A 15,921-nucleotide genomic window follows, 5' to 3' on the forward strand; every position below is an offset into this window, starting at 1 on the left:
CACAGAGCAGTGTTTCTCAAATAGGAGTACTGGTAGGGGTGGGGGAAAAAATTGATTTACCTACATATCGTGATTTAAATTTTTTTTTTTTTAATGATTTTAAAATAGATTTTTTTAATGCCAGAATCGATATATTTGCTCCATTTGAGTCTATGCAGAGGTAGAAGGAAGTTACCACTTTTATACTACCCATATACTGACATTTATGTTAAATGCATTCAAACGGCCCCGATGGAGCTGACCATGGATGTAAAAAGAGAACGGAGCTGACGGGAGAGCTAGCGACGGACTTGGCGAAGTTAGCGGAAGTATACACGTGTGACTGCGTCCGGTTTTCAAAATAAGGTGTTAACAAAGGGAACCTGTATATGCAAAATACATATATGGAAATAAGATTGATTGGATTGGATTCACCAGAAGTATAAAACATGACATGTCCCTTTATAAGTTAAAAAGAAAATACCACTAATTTGTGAGGGAAATGTCTTTGCTGGAAAAAAATTATTCCTGAGAATGACTGATATATCTGACTTCAGGACGTCTCTGAGTACATACAGTACTATAATAATAATAAATCACAATACTTGTAGAATCGCAATACTTAAAAATCGCAATACATATCGAATCGGCACCCAAGTATCGTGATAGTATTGAATTGGGAAATCTGTGTGTTTGAGAACCACTTCACTGGAGCACCAAATTGTGGATAGTTCCCAACAAATACTCTCTTTCCTCTTGTTTGTTTAATAAAAACTGCAGTGGGCAGGAAATTACTGAGCCTTTTTTCAAATTGAAACCACATATTTGTAAGGACCCAATTAGGTCAGGAAATACTCAAGTATTAAGAGATGGAGTAACACATTGTTGGGTTTGGTCTCTTTGTTTAATTTGTAGAATAACGCTAGCCTTATCCATAAAGTGAATCCTTTCTTTGGCTTTATTCTTTATTTACTAAATATTGATGTAAACATCCCATATCATTGAATGAATAATGCAGTAGGAGTGGTGTGATCAGCCTGGTGGATGCTTCAGTTTAAAGGTGGCTGAAGCGTTTCCATGTTGTTGACTGTGAAAGATCAGACTGTAAATGCTGGCTCTGCTTTTCAGAATAAGCTTCTCACTGTACAGTTCACTAATATAAACCAGCAGCATCCTCTCTAGCAGCCAGCGATGCTGGGCAGGAAAGGCAGGAAAAAGAATAGTAGACTGGTGAGTCTGGTGGCTGGGACGGACACAACTAGTGATATACTGGTAACCGTGATATTTTAAAATTAAATGTTGATATCACGTTAATAATACACACATGATATAATTGTGTAAATAATCCAGCACCTCTTAAATCATTTTATATATATATAGTTATGGTTACAGACTATCTCTCCCCCTCACTACACTCGTACCTTGAGTGTAATTCATTTGAGAAAAAAAGAGACAAATGCACAATAAACAAAGTTAAAGATGAATTTGACTGATATTATTTATTTATTTATTTTCCATAGATATCGCAATAGTATCGTTATCGTGAATTTTTTCGGCAATGATAATCGTGTAGTGAAAATCCGATACTGTGACAGTCCTGGAGCCCAAAATGACCAGACCAAAGCTCAAATATAGGAAAACTGAGTGAGGCAGCAAATCCTCACATTTGAGAAGTTGAAAATATTTGACACTGTTAATTTATAACATTTTATTTTACTGGTTGAGGATGTAAGATAAGTCCTCTGATGCCTTTTTGTTTCAGTTAATTTAAACTTGCTGTGTGAACAGTTGTCAGGATGCTAATCATGTAAAATGTGCAAAAATGCACAACGGAGCTTCTAGTTCAAATAATGGAGAAAATGATTATCATCATCTTCATCTTCATCATGGCAGCCAGGTTTAATCGTTCTGAACATGGTGGTGCAGTCCGGCTATAAAGTGCTTTTCATTACGTTTCCCCTCAGATGAAGGTGTGACAGGACAGAAACAACAATGCTAAGAAGTCACTTCTCCTTTCTGTATTTTTACACAGAGGAAGCTGATTTATTTAAACCTGACAGTTGGACTGAAACATGGCTGATGTGTTCTGGTCCTTGAGGCCGTCTGTGTTTGTGCTTGTTTGGATTAATTTATGTATTTCAGTGTGTGTCGGTGTGTCTGGCGTGGCTTTAGGTTTGTCTTTACGCAGGATGGGAAATGACACAGATGGCTGCTGTTTTCTGTCATTCTCCTTCTGATTCCCTTTTTTAGTTTGAATCATTTAGATGACTGACTCGTTCATTTAGTGTTCAGGTGGAGTTGTTGTGTGTTGTGCTCCAGGACATCTGAAACCAGATTAACAGCTAATGAGGGACTCGAACCTGAGACTATGTTACAGGAATATACTTCATTTTTACAGACCGGCACATTTTCAGTGAGATTTGCCGCTCAGAATGAAAAATATTACACCAGCTTGGAATGTGTAGGTCTGAAGAGTTTTTCGTCATTTGCGTCAAATGCAGGTAATTTGAACTACTCAGGCGATGTCTGCTCAACAGGCTGCATGGGTTGACAGGCGTTGTGCTGCTGTTACATTCTTTTGACCTTTCTCAAGGTACCAACAGCAGCTTTCATTAAAAAAAAACTTGAACAACATGTATTAGAATTCTCCAGAATGATTTCCACACTGAAATTGTAAATATTATATTCTACACTGCAGGGCTCAACAATAAGGATTGCCTGCTTGTCCGGGGCAAGGCTAGTCAATATAGAATCTCACTTGCCTGATCGAGCATGAGGTAAAAAAGAATTAAACAATTTTTTTCCGGAGCTGATGATGGAAGTAGCTAAGGAGTGAGCCATCTCGCTTCCTCCTCATCTCTGTTGCACATGTGCGGTACCAATTGTTATTTGATAACCACTAATGAATAAAACAATTTGTATAGGGGGAAGTAAAAATGTATTTCTGGCAAGTAGATTCCTCGTGGGTACCCATAGAACCCATTTTCATTCACATATCTTGAGGCCAGAGGTCAAGGGACCCCTTTGAAAATTGTCATGCTAGTTTTTCCTCTACAAAATTTAGCGCAAGTTGGAGCGTTATTTAGCTTCCTTCGCGATATATTAGTATGACATGGTTCGTTCCAATGGATTCCTTAGGTTTTTCTAGTGTCATATGATGCCAGTATCTTCACTCTGGCTTTAAAACTGAGCCTGCTACAAGATCGTCACTTATATAGTCACTAATGTATTTCAGTATAGCTGAACACACAGTTTAGTTCTTCCCATTGAAATCCTTCCTGTTAAACAAGGAGTCGTTGCACCGAGATGTCAATGGAATCATTATTTTATAATTTAGAAGTTGTCTGGAAACAGAAACATAAATTTGGGCTAACAACAACAACACCACCACCTGCCTTTTCTGATCGGCTACATTGACCAAAGTGAGTTAGAGGTGACAGAAAGTTATGTCACCAGGCCTGTGTTCTTTGCTTTCCTGGTCCACACTACAACACAAGACCAGTGTTTTCAGATGACTTCACTGTTAGGGGTGCTCAGGAAAAACCCAACTTTTTGGTTGTTGAAAACACTGACTGATGTGTTTTTATGCAGCTCAGTGTGGACATGGCCTAAGCCACCCTGCCAGTTTGAAGAACAGCACCTCCAAACAATGGTTGTTTACCTGCCAGACGGCAGCAGAGCAGGCAGGCTTTGCAGGGCTGCAGCCCAGTCTGAGCTGCACTTGGCTGGTGTGTTATTTCCCACAGTGATTTTAGTGTGTGTGTGTTTGTCTGGTCTGAGCTCAGGGCTGTTGGCTGCCAGGCAGGGGGAAGTTTCTCTGTGGCACTATGAGCTTACAGAGGATGACCTAACACTCTGGTTCCTTCCTCTCCGGCCCCCACAAGTCCCTGAATTGTTTATTGCACCTCTGTGCGCTCTTATAATTCAGTCCGAACGGCCCTCTTAGAGAAACGGCCCCGAGCAGCAAAACTCTGAGTTCACACGCAGTTCAGGACGGTTTGGAAACTGGGGGGGATGAAACAGAATTTTTTTTTAAGAAACACAAAAAAGTCATAAACTTTGAGATGTGGAGCTACATTATTGTTCTTGATCGCAGAGTTTATGTTGGTGGAGGCTCAGTTTCAGTTTTTAGAAATGGTATTTAGATCATTGGATTCACAAACTGATGGATCTGTTTTCACGAATGTTATTTTTGGGAATTGCGTCGTCTTTAATGTGATGTTCTCCCTGTTGAACAGGATGTTGGGCAGGACATAACACAGTGAGGAATCAATTTAAACTGTAAACCAATGGGAAATCAGTCAAAGTGAAAGGTCACTGAGGTGATAGGAGAACAAAAGGGAGCAATTTTTTTTATACTTTTTTTTATGCGACTCCCCCCGCCCCCATACAATACCTGGGTTGCATCCGAAATTCCATACTAACATGTTAATTTATTTACTATGCTAAAACAGTATGTGTGAGATATTTGAATATGTCAGAAACCTTAATATGAAACCAATAGTATGCAAATTGCACACTATTTCCAGTAAAATATTACAGTATGCAAACACTGGACACTAACTTTGTAAAACAAAATGTCTGTAGACATTAAATATTTAACATAAAATAGCTGTAAACATTTGGCATAGCAAGCGTGAAATACCTCTTAACAGCTTGCAGTCTACCGGCGTGCTACTGACACATGACGTAGTACGCACAAGTGTAATCAGATGTAAACATAGAGTTGAATTGAATAGATCGGCCCCATTGTCATCCGTATCGATCCAGCTATCTGAGTCAGTATCGGCCCGGAATTTGGAGGTTGGTCTCGAACCACCAACTTTATGCTTAATGGCCGACCTGTTCCACCACCTGAGCTACAGGTGGTACCTCTCTGTGTCTTTGGTCTTGCAGCATGAGGTCACCATTTTAACACAGTTCCTGTTTACATTCAGTATTTCTCACCACAACACATTGTGTGTATCATCAAGGTCTAACGCTGCCTTCACACATGCACATACAAAGTAGTCTGCAGTCTCCTGACTCTCATAAATCTGTAGCTCTGTTGGTGTGTTGCATTGGGGATGTAATTTACGTGCTCCGCTCAACTCTTTAGGCACCTTTGCCTTCATTCTTATCTTATCAAATGGAAGGATTGGCTGCTCTTCTCTGTTTTATATCATTTTATTACACGGCTTTGTTGAACACTTGATTCTGATTGGTCAATCACAACGTTATATGGTCTGTTATTTCTTTATAGCAAACCGTTGCTATGTATAACAGACTGTTGCTATAGGCGCAGTTCTGATGTCGGACTCTGGTGGATCATTTTTGTGTCAAATGATTGATTTCTTAAGTAAGTAGCCATGTAATAAGCGGGATAATGTACGCTGTGCGGGTCATTGTTGTGAAGGGTTTATTTCACAACAATGACCCACTCGTTGTACATTATCCCTTTTTATTGTCTTTGTGTTTTGGACTGTTGGTTCGACAAATTAAGTAATTTTAAGATAATCTTCTCGGGCTCTGGGAATTTTGAATCAGACAATTTTCATTTATATTTATAGCCTAAACGATAACTTAAATAACTCTTTTTAAGTTGCATTATTTAGTTCTGTGTCAATGGGACAATTTTTTCCTTTAAAAAAAGGATTCTAAATAAAAAATAAATCTATGAATCGTGTAGGGCTGTCCCCTCTGTCGTTTTGGTCTTAGTCGACTAAGATTTCTTTAGTTGATTAGTTGTTTTTTATGCTTTTTTCATGCTGAATGACTTATTTCCAAGAAACTTATGAGCACATCTCTGGTAAACACAAAACTGAAAGTGGTGCTTTTGAGAAACTAAGTTTTACGGATCTGTCGATTAAATCAAGTAATCGATTAGTATTAGAGTGTTGGTCCACTAAGAATTTCTTTGGTCAAGGACAGCCTGAAATTGTGTTACCAGAATAACATCCTCACCCAAAACTCAATTAATAGTTTTAGCTTTACTCATACAAGGACTTTGCCTTTGTGTTTTGTTGCATAATAATAAACATAAGAGAAAGTGAAAGATAAAAGCATGTACTGTAAACAATCTTTGATAGATGTGTTGACGTAGTAGGAAATCATTACTGGCAGCCTTCATTTCCTAGTTAACATGCAGCTCCAATGATTTAACCTCATAGATGTGCCTGCAGGTTATCCTACTATGTTGACGCTGTTCTCTTCCTCTGCTGCTCACCAGCTTTTAAGTGGAACTGTTGTCTCACTGACAGAGTAGTCTGACTTCATCCCATTTCCGTCGCTGTCATCCTTCCTCATCACGCTGTTGTTCTGAAGCTGTGTGAGTCATTAGATGTGTGAGAATAGTGAGTCGAGTTTCGTCAGAGTTTGATTTGTTGGATCGATGCTGAGGCAGTTGATCACTTATACAGACAGCGCCTTGTTCTTCGTTAGCTCTGGTGCTAATATGACTCTGTAAGATGTCAACATCTCGCCACGACATGTATTCCAACATTTGTTGTAATTATGTCACAACTTGATGGGTTAGAAACAGCAGGGAGGCAACACTGAATAAGAACAAGCACCGTGTTCGTACAGTGTTCGTCATCAAAAGATCTCCTCTTCAGCTGGAAGTGGTTACAGATGTTTAAATTCGTTAGCTGGGAAACAAAAAGGATGGTGATAAATAAAGCATAAAACAATATATATAGTGTAAAATGCGTTATGTTCTGCACTTCTAAATGTATTTTATTTCACAATATGCAGCAGAAAACCAAAAGTAGTCAGTTCAAAGCAATGAGTTGTCCTCTACAGCAGATGTGATTGTGTTTGGCTCAGTTTGAACAGTGAGCTTTACTTTCCTGACATGGCTTTTAAACCCTATTAAACTATCACTGTTAGTTTCATGTAATGTATGTTGTATCTGACTCTGTGCACTTAAAAATTAGCTCTTAAATATTTTAAAAGTCATCGTGGATGTCAAGTTTTATACACGTCTAGGTTACATGTAAACATTGTTTCAGCAGCATTTCCCTCCCTATGTTTTAATATGAATAAGATATTACTTGCATATACAAATATAGTGATTTTACTTTTTATTAATTTATAATATACAGTATAGCCCAATATCACAAATTGACTCAAGAGGCTTTACAATCTGTACAGCATACAACACCCTCTGTCCTTAAGACCCTCGATTCAGATAATGAAAATCTCCTTAAAAAAACAGACAGGAAATAGATGTCATGTGTACAGAATAGACAAACAGTAAAATGACAGGAGATAGTCAGGATGAGAAAATTGTAGATTCAATAGATTGTAAACACGAACCTAGATGTCTAAAAAAACAAATGTAGACATCAATCTGCAAATCACTAAAATTATGCTTACTGGTTATATAACTATAATATGATTACATAAAATAAAACAGCAGAGGGAGAAATTTAAGTCACTAAAGGATTGATTTTGAAACTTGGCAAAAATCTGCCAAAATCATCCACCTGCAATGCATCATCTCACAAGTGGTACTGTGTTTACAGTGTTTTTAGCAGTGTTGTTTTTTGTATGGATTAAAATGCCTTATTAATGGTGGAAAAAATAGCCAATTCATAATAGAAGAGAGGAAGACAGAAAATCTGATATGTTGAAAAAATATTGTCTCAAATATCTTTTTTATTGATCAGTTATATTTCGCATACATTTCACTTGTGCATTCAAGAATCATTTTCATAGTTCTCACAATTGCGCATGTAGCGTTGGAGTCATGAGGAAATTAAATAAAGTAATAGGCACATAGGTGATATAAATAAAATAATGAACAGGCAGAATAAGAAATAGCTATGAAAAACATTAAAGATAAATAATAAGTAATAATCTTAATCATTTTCTTTTAAACAAATGTCTGTTAAGTCTATCTACCGCCCAATGAGGTTACACAATGGTGATTGAGTTTATGGCCCACTGATGAAAGCCCTTGCATTTGCAGTATTATGAACTGGGTGTCTGTGGCAACATTCCCGGGAAAAATCACAAGCGGTGCTCTCTGGGAAGTGAAATCCCAAAACACACCTGCAATTACTGCTTAGCGCCATAGGTGCCGCTTTGAGATTGTAACTTTAACACCCCCTGAAGTCTTGTCTTTGCTAACCTCCAGTGGTTTTTACTTCTCACCTGGCGGCGGTGATGTACAGGTGTACACCAGGACCCCACGACATCACTGTGGGGTGTGGTTACAAGTGGAACAGAGCACATTTCTGAACACACCCAACCACAGCCATCAGTGATGCTGGGTGTGGTTAGAGGTGAACTTTCCACCAGAGAGGGCAGCAAGAAAACACTGCTTTTGGTACCTGCTGTTAAGTTACACTTTAAGTTTACTGCTAACTGCTACCACAGCTTCTGTGGACTGAAGATGACATCTATGGGACAGACACGTCAGTCACTGCTTATTCGTTAGGGCACAACACCCGACTACCACATAGAAAACAGCTAACATGATGTTAGACTGAATAATGTAGTGAAACAATGTTATTTGAGTCTCATTATCAGCTAATAACAACATTACAGAGACACGTTCCTCCACATTCATTGTGAGTGATTCTGATGTCCAGACTCTGCTGCTTCCAGCTGTAAACACATGTGAGTGCAGCAGGATGTAACCTGTTGGTTTCACCTTTTTTTGTCCTCCTTGCAGGTGAGTACATCAAGAACTGGCGACCGCGCTACTTTCTGCTGAAGACAGACGGCTCTTTCATCGGCTACAAGGACAAACCGCAGGACTCTGACCTGGCCTACCCGCTCAACAACTTCTCTGTAGCAAGTAAGACACACAGACAGTCAGAGGCCTTCGTCACATATTTCATACACTGAAAAAACATTATCTACGTAACAGCGTACATCCATTTCTCTGTGTGACTTCCAGAATGTCAGCTGATGAAGACGGAGCGGCCCAAGCCAAACACCTTCATCATCCGCTGTCTGCAGTGGACCACGGTCATCGAGAGGACTTTTCACGTCGACACTCCTGATGAGAGGTGAGCCTTCAGCCTCCTCCTCTTCCTCAGCCGTTATTCTCACATATGAGTCTGTAGACCTAAGGCCTTTACACACCAGGGGAAGCACCAAAACCGCAAAGTTATATCTAGTGAAGCCTGTCTTGCCCGTCAACTCTTCCTGCTCCAGCCCCCCGACCGCAGCCAGAAGACACAGGGGAGACCGTAGCTTTGGTCTCCAGGGCCGGAGTCGATGCTGCTCTGCTCCTCTGCCTGCCTGCTTTCACTCACACACCACGCTCGTTCTCACTCGCTCCACCTCTCACTTGCATGCGCGCACACTACACACTGCAGAAGACGGGAGTCTGAAGCAGGACAACATTGATTCATGGAGAGACCTTCGTCTGGTCAGCTAACATTACTGCCAAGCAGGTGAAATATAGAGTGATATTGTGGTTTTAGCTGACGCTCTTCTTTCGTTTGTCTTTAAGATGAGGAGCAGCTACCTGAATCATGTCCAGATTCTCTTTACAGATATTAATGAAAAAACTATTTAAAATAGTATAGAAAAACCATCAAGGGAAACCTGCATGTTCGATTTTCTTAATGCAGCTGTAAAACACATTTTAACTACTTCTTGTATAAAAATGTAATAAAAAAGATATGAGAGATGACTCACTATCAACAGATATGAAAGGTCTGGTATTGGGGACAAAAAAAAATCTTTAGTTCTCAGTCCTGAACCAGTTTTTGTGTCAAATTGTCCTCATAACCCAACAGGAGTCTGTCAACACAGTGAGAAGAAAGACAGGAAACAGGGGTGTGGGTCCGAGGCTGGACGCCAAGTTTTGAAGGGTCCTCGTTCCAAAACACAATATAATTATTACATTATGACTTGTTACCTGATGCTCAGTTAGTTTGTTATGAACACAACTCCGTTAACAACATCCTGCAACGTCTCACATGCACATGACCGGCAGCAGTCACTAGTCAGAGTAAGTCTGTAGGGTTTTAAGAGGGTGGATGCCGTTCATTGACTCTCACATCTCACTGATCACCAGTTCATTTTATTCAAAGAATTTAAGAAACCGACAAATTTAATGCAATTCTGAACATTCTTTGTCAGTGTTATAAAAGCTGTGTTATCTATCTTGCTTTTATTTGCGGTGGACTTTACAACAGAGGACGAAGCATTCAGTTTCAGAAAGGCTAGATAACAAAAATACCAGAATTTGTTTTTATGTGTTTTTGGGATTGACAGCCTACCTAAAACTACCACTTTAAAAGTGCTAAATTCCAAATTCAGAGCATTAATATAGCAGCAAATAACTACACATTTTGATTAAATAATAGCTAATACATAAGCTAAACATTAAGTAAAATAATTACAATAATTGATCTGTGCTTCTCAGGTGGTCCAGAGGCAGCATCTGATGTTTCAGCATCGCCTCGGCCGCCAGGTTGATGGTGTTCATCGCTTTCAAAGAACTTACATATTTTTAACGGCTTTGTTTTTTGGTCAGACATGGTTTGGCTCTTGGAAGTATGTCTTGCTGCAACTAGACATGCTACAACTGAAGCGAATTATGCACAGTCTTTGAAAGATAAATAATCGTAACCTCCCCCCCCCCCCCCTTTTTTACGCAAAAATAACACCACCACCATTAAGGGACATTATTTCAACCTTAAATGATACGTTTATTTCTTAATTTCTGTATTTATTATAAAAAACAAGTGAATGAAATCAATAATTCCACGTTGGCCAGGCGGGATGGGCCACCACAGTTGAAAGCGGCTGTGGCTCAGGCGGTAGAGCGGGTCGTCCTTCAACCATCACAAGGTTGGAGGTTCAATCCCCAGCTACTCCTGTCCACATGTCAAAGTGTCCTTGAGCAAGATACTGAACCCCAAGTTGCTGCAGCCCACTGCTCCTACCTTCTTAGGAGGGGTTAAATGCAGAGGTCAAATTGCATGTATGTACCTGTATGTATGTATGTATGTATGTATGTGAGGATAAGAATAAAGCTCTCTGCTGGTAGTTTAAGCTGTTATTGTTGTGTCCTGCAGGGACGAGTGGGCCGAGGCCATCCAGACGGTAGCCGAGTCTCTGGCCAAACAGGAGGAGGAGGGCATCCTGAGCAGCCCCACCTCCCAGATCGAGAACGTCAATGAGGAGGAGATGGACACCTCCATCAGCCACTACAAACGAAAGGTGATGGTTGGTCTGAGCGGAGACAAAATATTGCTGTCTTATTTTGAAAAGATGATGTAAGAAACAGTTTCTTCACACCATCCCTTCTGTTTCTTTGTCCAGACAATGAATGACTTTGACTATCTGAAGCTTCTGGGCAAAGGCACGTTCGGGAAAGTCATTCTGGTGAGGGAGAAGGCGAGTGGCACCTACTACGCCATGAAGATCCTCAAGAAGGAAGTCATCATAGCCAAGGTCCCTTTCATTTTTATCAGATTTTACTTGTCTGTAAAGCATGTTTTTGGGCACTGGTATGAAATGTCATATATTAGACTTTTAGAAAGATCTACCATGACTATATATGTGAAAATAGCAAAACAAATCTAAATGCACCACGTTTAGTGTCACATATTTAGCATATAACTAGTCTATAGTGTCCATATTTAGACATGTTAGTTACAGATTTATACTGGCCTTAGCCTGACGCTCACACACCTCCCTGCCAATTACATCCTCAACCTTTTGACTAAACAAGAAATTGTCTCTTTTTGTCTCCTGACTAATCACCGTGCCTCTTCTTCGTCCTTCTTTTCATTACAGGATGAAGTTGCTCACACACTCACAGAAAGTAGGGTATTAAAAAACACCCGGCATCCATTCCTAACTGTGAGTATAAGCGTGTAGATTGCATGAAAACATTACATGAAGACACACCTGTGCTGCTGTGAATCATGTGTTAGAATAAATAAATATAAATCAAGAGAAGCAGAGGCCCGCCAGTTTCAATTCAAAGACTCTTTTGATTAATGTCGTGCAAAGAGGGAAGGATGGATGCACTGACCACAAAGCTTTTGCTCTTAAAAAAATAAATGTGTTTGAAACAAATGGCTGCTGAGTTTAAAAGATATGCACATATTGTGTTGCAGTCTCTGAAGTACTCGTTCCAGACGAAGGACCGGCTGTGCTTTGTAATGGAGTACGTCAACGGAGGAGAGGTGAGACATCAATGAATCTCTTTTTTATAAAATGTTTTTGATGCTGGCTGATGTTCTGTCTTATTTCAACATGGAAGTTATTTCAAGAATATTTGAAGAATGGTGACGGTGGGATTCAAAGAGCTTCAACCGAAAGCAGTCAATCTTTTCAGTGTGGTCTTATTTGGAGAGTTGTAGGACTGGAGTGTCTGCACTGTCGTGGGTTTTTTGGTGATGGTATCAATTTGCAAAATATCTTCAGAACTTCAGTCAGAGACACTTTTATTTATTACAGTTAGTTTTAAAATCTGTGTTGCAACAAGGATTTTTGTTGGGAGAATTAGCACAACACATACATGAACACTAAATTAAATCACATAAGGTGGAGGTTGTAGAGGTGGAGGGAGTTGCAGCAGCATTGGTATGGAGCGTAGTAATAGTGAGAAGAGACAGATGCCTGAATATGATTGGACATTACTAGTCAGCTGTGAATGAGCCGGTGATTATGAAGCATGAATAAATAGGGGTGTAAGAAAATATCCATATACTTCAGTATGGCAATATTATGTTTTGTGATACTGTAAAATAAAAAAAAAATAAAGTGTTTTTGAGGATTAAATTCCTCAAAAACACTTTTGATTTTTTGTCTCTCTCTCTTTCTCACACATTTTTTAGCTGTTCAAAATGTACCTTAAAGGGAGATTTGTCAAGGATTTAATAATCAACATGGAAGTGAGCAAATATGCTGCTTTTACCATATGTATATATTTATTATTGTAAATCAATTAACAAGACAAAACAATGACAAATATTGTCCAGAAACCCTCACAGGTACTGCATTGAGCATAAAAAAGGGACCCCTTCTATAATGACCATGCAGTTTTTCCTCTCTAAAATTTAACGTAATATTAATGCATTATTTAACCTCCTTTGCGACAAGGTAGTATGACATGGTTGGTACCGATGGATTCCTGAGGTTTTTGTAATTTCATATGATACCAGTGCATCCACTCTAGCTTTAAAACTGAGCCCGCTACAACCTCCAATCGCAAGGATCGGTTGCATTAATGCGTTAAAGAAATTAGTGGTGTTAAAACGATTTTGCGTTAACGCGTCATTATCGTGTTATGCAAAGGCTTCCACAGTCTGGAAATGTTTGGTTTAGGTACCTTGAAAGTGCTTGAATTATACTCTTAAAAAACTGTACAAACCCTGAGATATGTCATTTAGAAAAAAGATACTGTATGTTGTATATTTGAAATATTTCCACACACCTACACATACAGACACCAGCTTTCCTTTATCCACAGCATCATGATATGCTTTAGTCTTGTTTAATGATCTAAAAAGTCCAAAACTGTCATTCTGCTGTTGTTTTGAACTGTAATTTGATGTCATCTACTTCATCTCAGCCCCTCCTGGGTTCCACTGCAGAAAATATCCAGCAGTGGTTTTGATCTTGATTACTGGTCTTTTACTGGATGACTCAACTTCATACAAAAGAGATGTCTGAGGTGTTTGAACTTGTGTTTTTATTTGTCTTGGCAGCTGTTTTTCCATTTGTCAAGAGAAAGAGTATTTTCGGAGGACCGCACCCGTTTCTACGGCGCTGAGATCGTTTCTGCTCTAGACTACCTACATTCTGCCAAGATCGTCTATCGGGATCTGAAGGTAAATTAACTCCTGCTCTGGATGAAGTCTGAGAAAAATGTAATATTCAACACCTGCCTTTGAGTTTACAGATCTTAATTTAACATCTAGGGACATACAGAAACACGTCCAGATTATGCATGTAAGATGAAAAAAAAACAAATGGTCATGTTTTAAATTCTCTTGTCGTCCTCCTCAGCTGGAGAACCTCATGTTGGACAAAGACGGCCACATCAAGATCACAGACTTTGGCCTCTGCAAAGAAGGCATCACCGACACTGCCACCATGAAGACCTTCTGTGGAACACCAGAGTACCTGGCTCCTGAGGTCAGAGGTCACACTAAACAGAGAGTTGGAACATAAATTAAAGGGCGGCTCGATTATTTTAGTTTTTCATTTAGGGTTTTATATCATTCTGTAGCTTCCAAGTGGTGTTTCTTATGTATTCAAATCCAAACATTCAAATTTTGGTTAAAGTACATATGTTTCGGCGTCAAAATGCTATTTTCCCAAGCCCTTTTAAAAAACGTTTTCCCACATGACCTGACGTAGGTTTGTGCATGTTTATAGTCAGTGTATTAACGTTACATTCAGTAACTTAGATTGTAGTCGGCATGCTCCCAATTTGGAGAAGCAGACAGGAGTACCAGCAGGAAGCTAAGCAATGTACTGCTGTGGACGCCACCTTAGTTCAAATGAAAAAGTCACACAATAACACAAACAAAATAACCGATCGGGACAGCGGTAGACCAGCAACTCCCGTGCTCCTCAAGGTAAAATTACTGTTTTTGTGAATGAAGTCTGGTGGCTTCGAAGACAGCAATATAACAGCTTCATTTTTCCATCAGAAAGGGCTGTCTGAGGACAAGGTAAAGTGGTGAAAATATTCTAAATATAGTGTACACTTAAACTGATATTGATTTTTTTAGGTGGCTAAAATATATTTTTTGGCTGCTCCCGTCCACAGCCACTCTACCTTTCCATCAGACAGCCCTTTCCCACGGTGAACTGAAGCCGTTATATCACTATCTCCAAAGCCACCAGACTACATTCACAAGAGCAGTCATTTTAGATACTTATAGAGTAATATATAGTGCTTATAGATAATAATAAATCAGAAAAATAAGGAAGTTGTGCTCGGTTCAAGCTTGACGATTGTAAACTATCCTAAAAGAGCCTTCAAGGTCATCTTTGTTTTCGTCAATAGACGCGGCTCCACTTGTGGAAGTACCCTAAGATATAGTTCCTCTAATGGCAGCTAAATGTTTTCTTTACAACAACATAGAATGTCAGTAAATGATTTCACTTCTTCTACTGTGGTTCTTGGTGGAGATTTTGAAAGTTATTTTCCAATTAAGAGGATATGAAAGCGGATATCAGATATGTCAGAGTCAGAAATAGATGCGTCAGAAAGAAACAATGGTTAAAATCAGTAAGATGTCTGAGAGGACTTCTCTATATGTTTGAATGGCCTTTCATGCTTTTAGTGTAGAAAGTCCTCTTTACAAATATGTTATTTTGTTTTGTAAATGGAGAACAAAACACTGTACAATGGTTCAACCAGACTGACAACTGAAAGGGCAGAAAGAGACAAAGATCCCTCTGAGCAACAGTTGAATAAGAATAGAAGAAATCACCAGTCATTGGTAAAAGAAACTGGAAGCTGAGCATCGAAATGTGTGCAGATTTAAACGGGAACAGGAACACAATTTTGCACGTTATTATCGTGTTAACTTTGACAGCCCTAAATTAAAGTGTGTGTTTTTTCCTGTTACATTAACATTATGGTTAAATGGTATTATGTGTTATCAGGTGCTGGAGGACAATGACTACGGGCGGGCGGTGGACTGGTGGGGTTTGGGCGTGGTGACGTACGAGATGATGTGCGGCCGCCTGCCGTTCTACAACCAGGACCACGAGAAGCTGTTTGAGCTCATCCTCATGGAGGAGATCAAGTTCCCGCGAACCCTGTCGGCCGACGCCAAGTCGCTGCTGTCAGGGCTGCTCATCAAGGACCCCAACAAACGGTACACACACACATACACACAGTAGTGGTACACACACCATTGCCAAACTTTCACAATAAAGGAGCAAGCAAGGCCGCTGAATAGCTGCATGATGACTTGAATGTGAAGTTTTTAACTGCTTTTTGTATTTGGGGGAGGGTGG

General features: G+C 39.5%; 1 protein-coding gene across 2 annotated transcripts in view; it reads left to right on the plus strand.

Moving 5' to 3' along the window:
* akt3b (v-akt murine thymoma viral oncogene homolog 3b) overlaps positions 1-15,921 on the plus strand; it is a 35,874-nt gene that overhangs the window by 8,858 nt on the left and 11,095 nt on the right. For both annotated transcript variants that reach the window (XM_074629219.1, XM_074629220.1), the window contains 9 exons: positions 8,639-8,764; positions 8,867-8,978; positions 11,004-11,148; positions 11,251-11,382; positions 11,728-11,793; positions 12,054-12,122; positions 13,650-13,772; positions 13,951-14,079; positions 15,565-15,779. In XM_074629219.1, the coding sequence (XP_074485320.1) occupies positions 8,639-8,764; positions 8,867-8,978; positions 11,004-11,148; positions 11,251-11,382; positions 11,728-11,793; positions 12,054-12,122; positions 13,650-13,772; positions 13,951-14,079; positions 15,565-15,779 (1,117 nt within the window). The remainder of the gene's footprint in view (positions 1-8,638; positions 8,765-8,866; positions 8,979-11,003; positions 11,149-11,250; positions 11,383-11,727; positions 11,794-12,053; positions 12,123-13,649; positions 13,773-13,950; positions 14,080-15,564; positions 15,780-15,921) is intronic.

Source organism: Sebastes fasciatus, chromosome 3, assembly GCF_043250625.1.
Source record: "Sebastes fasciatus isolate fSebFas1 chromosome 3, fSebFas1.pri, whole genome shotgun sequence".
In the NCBI taxonomy this organism is placed as follows: domain Eukaryota; kingdom Metazoa; phylum Chordata; class Actinopteri; order Perciformes; family Sebastidae; genus Sebastes; species Sebastes fasciatus.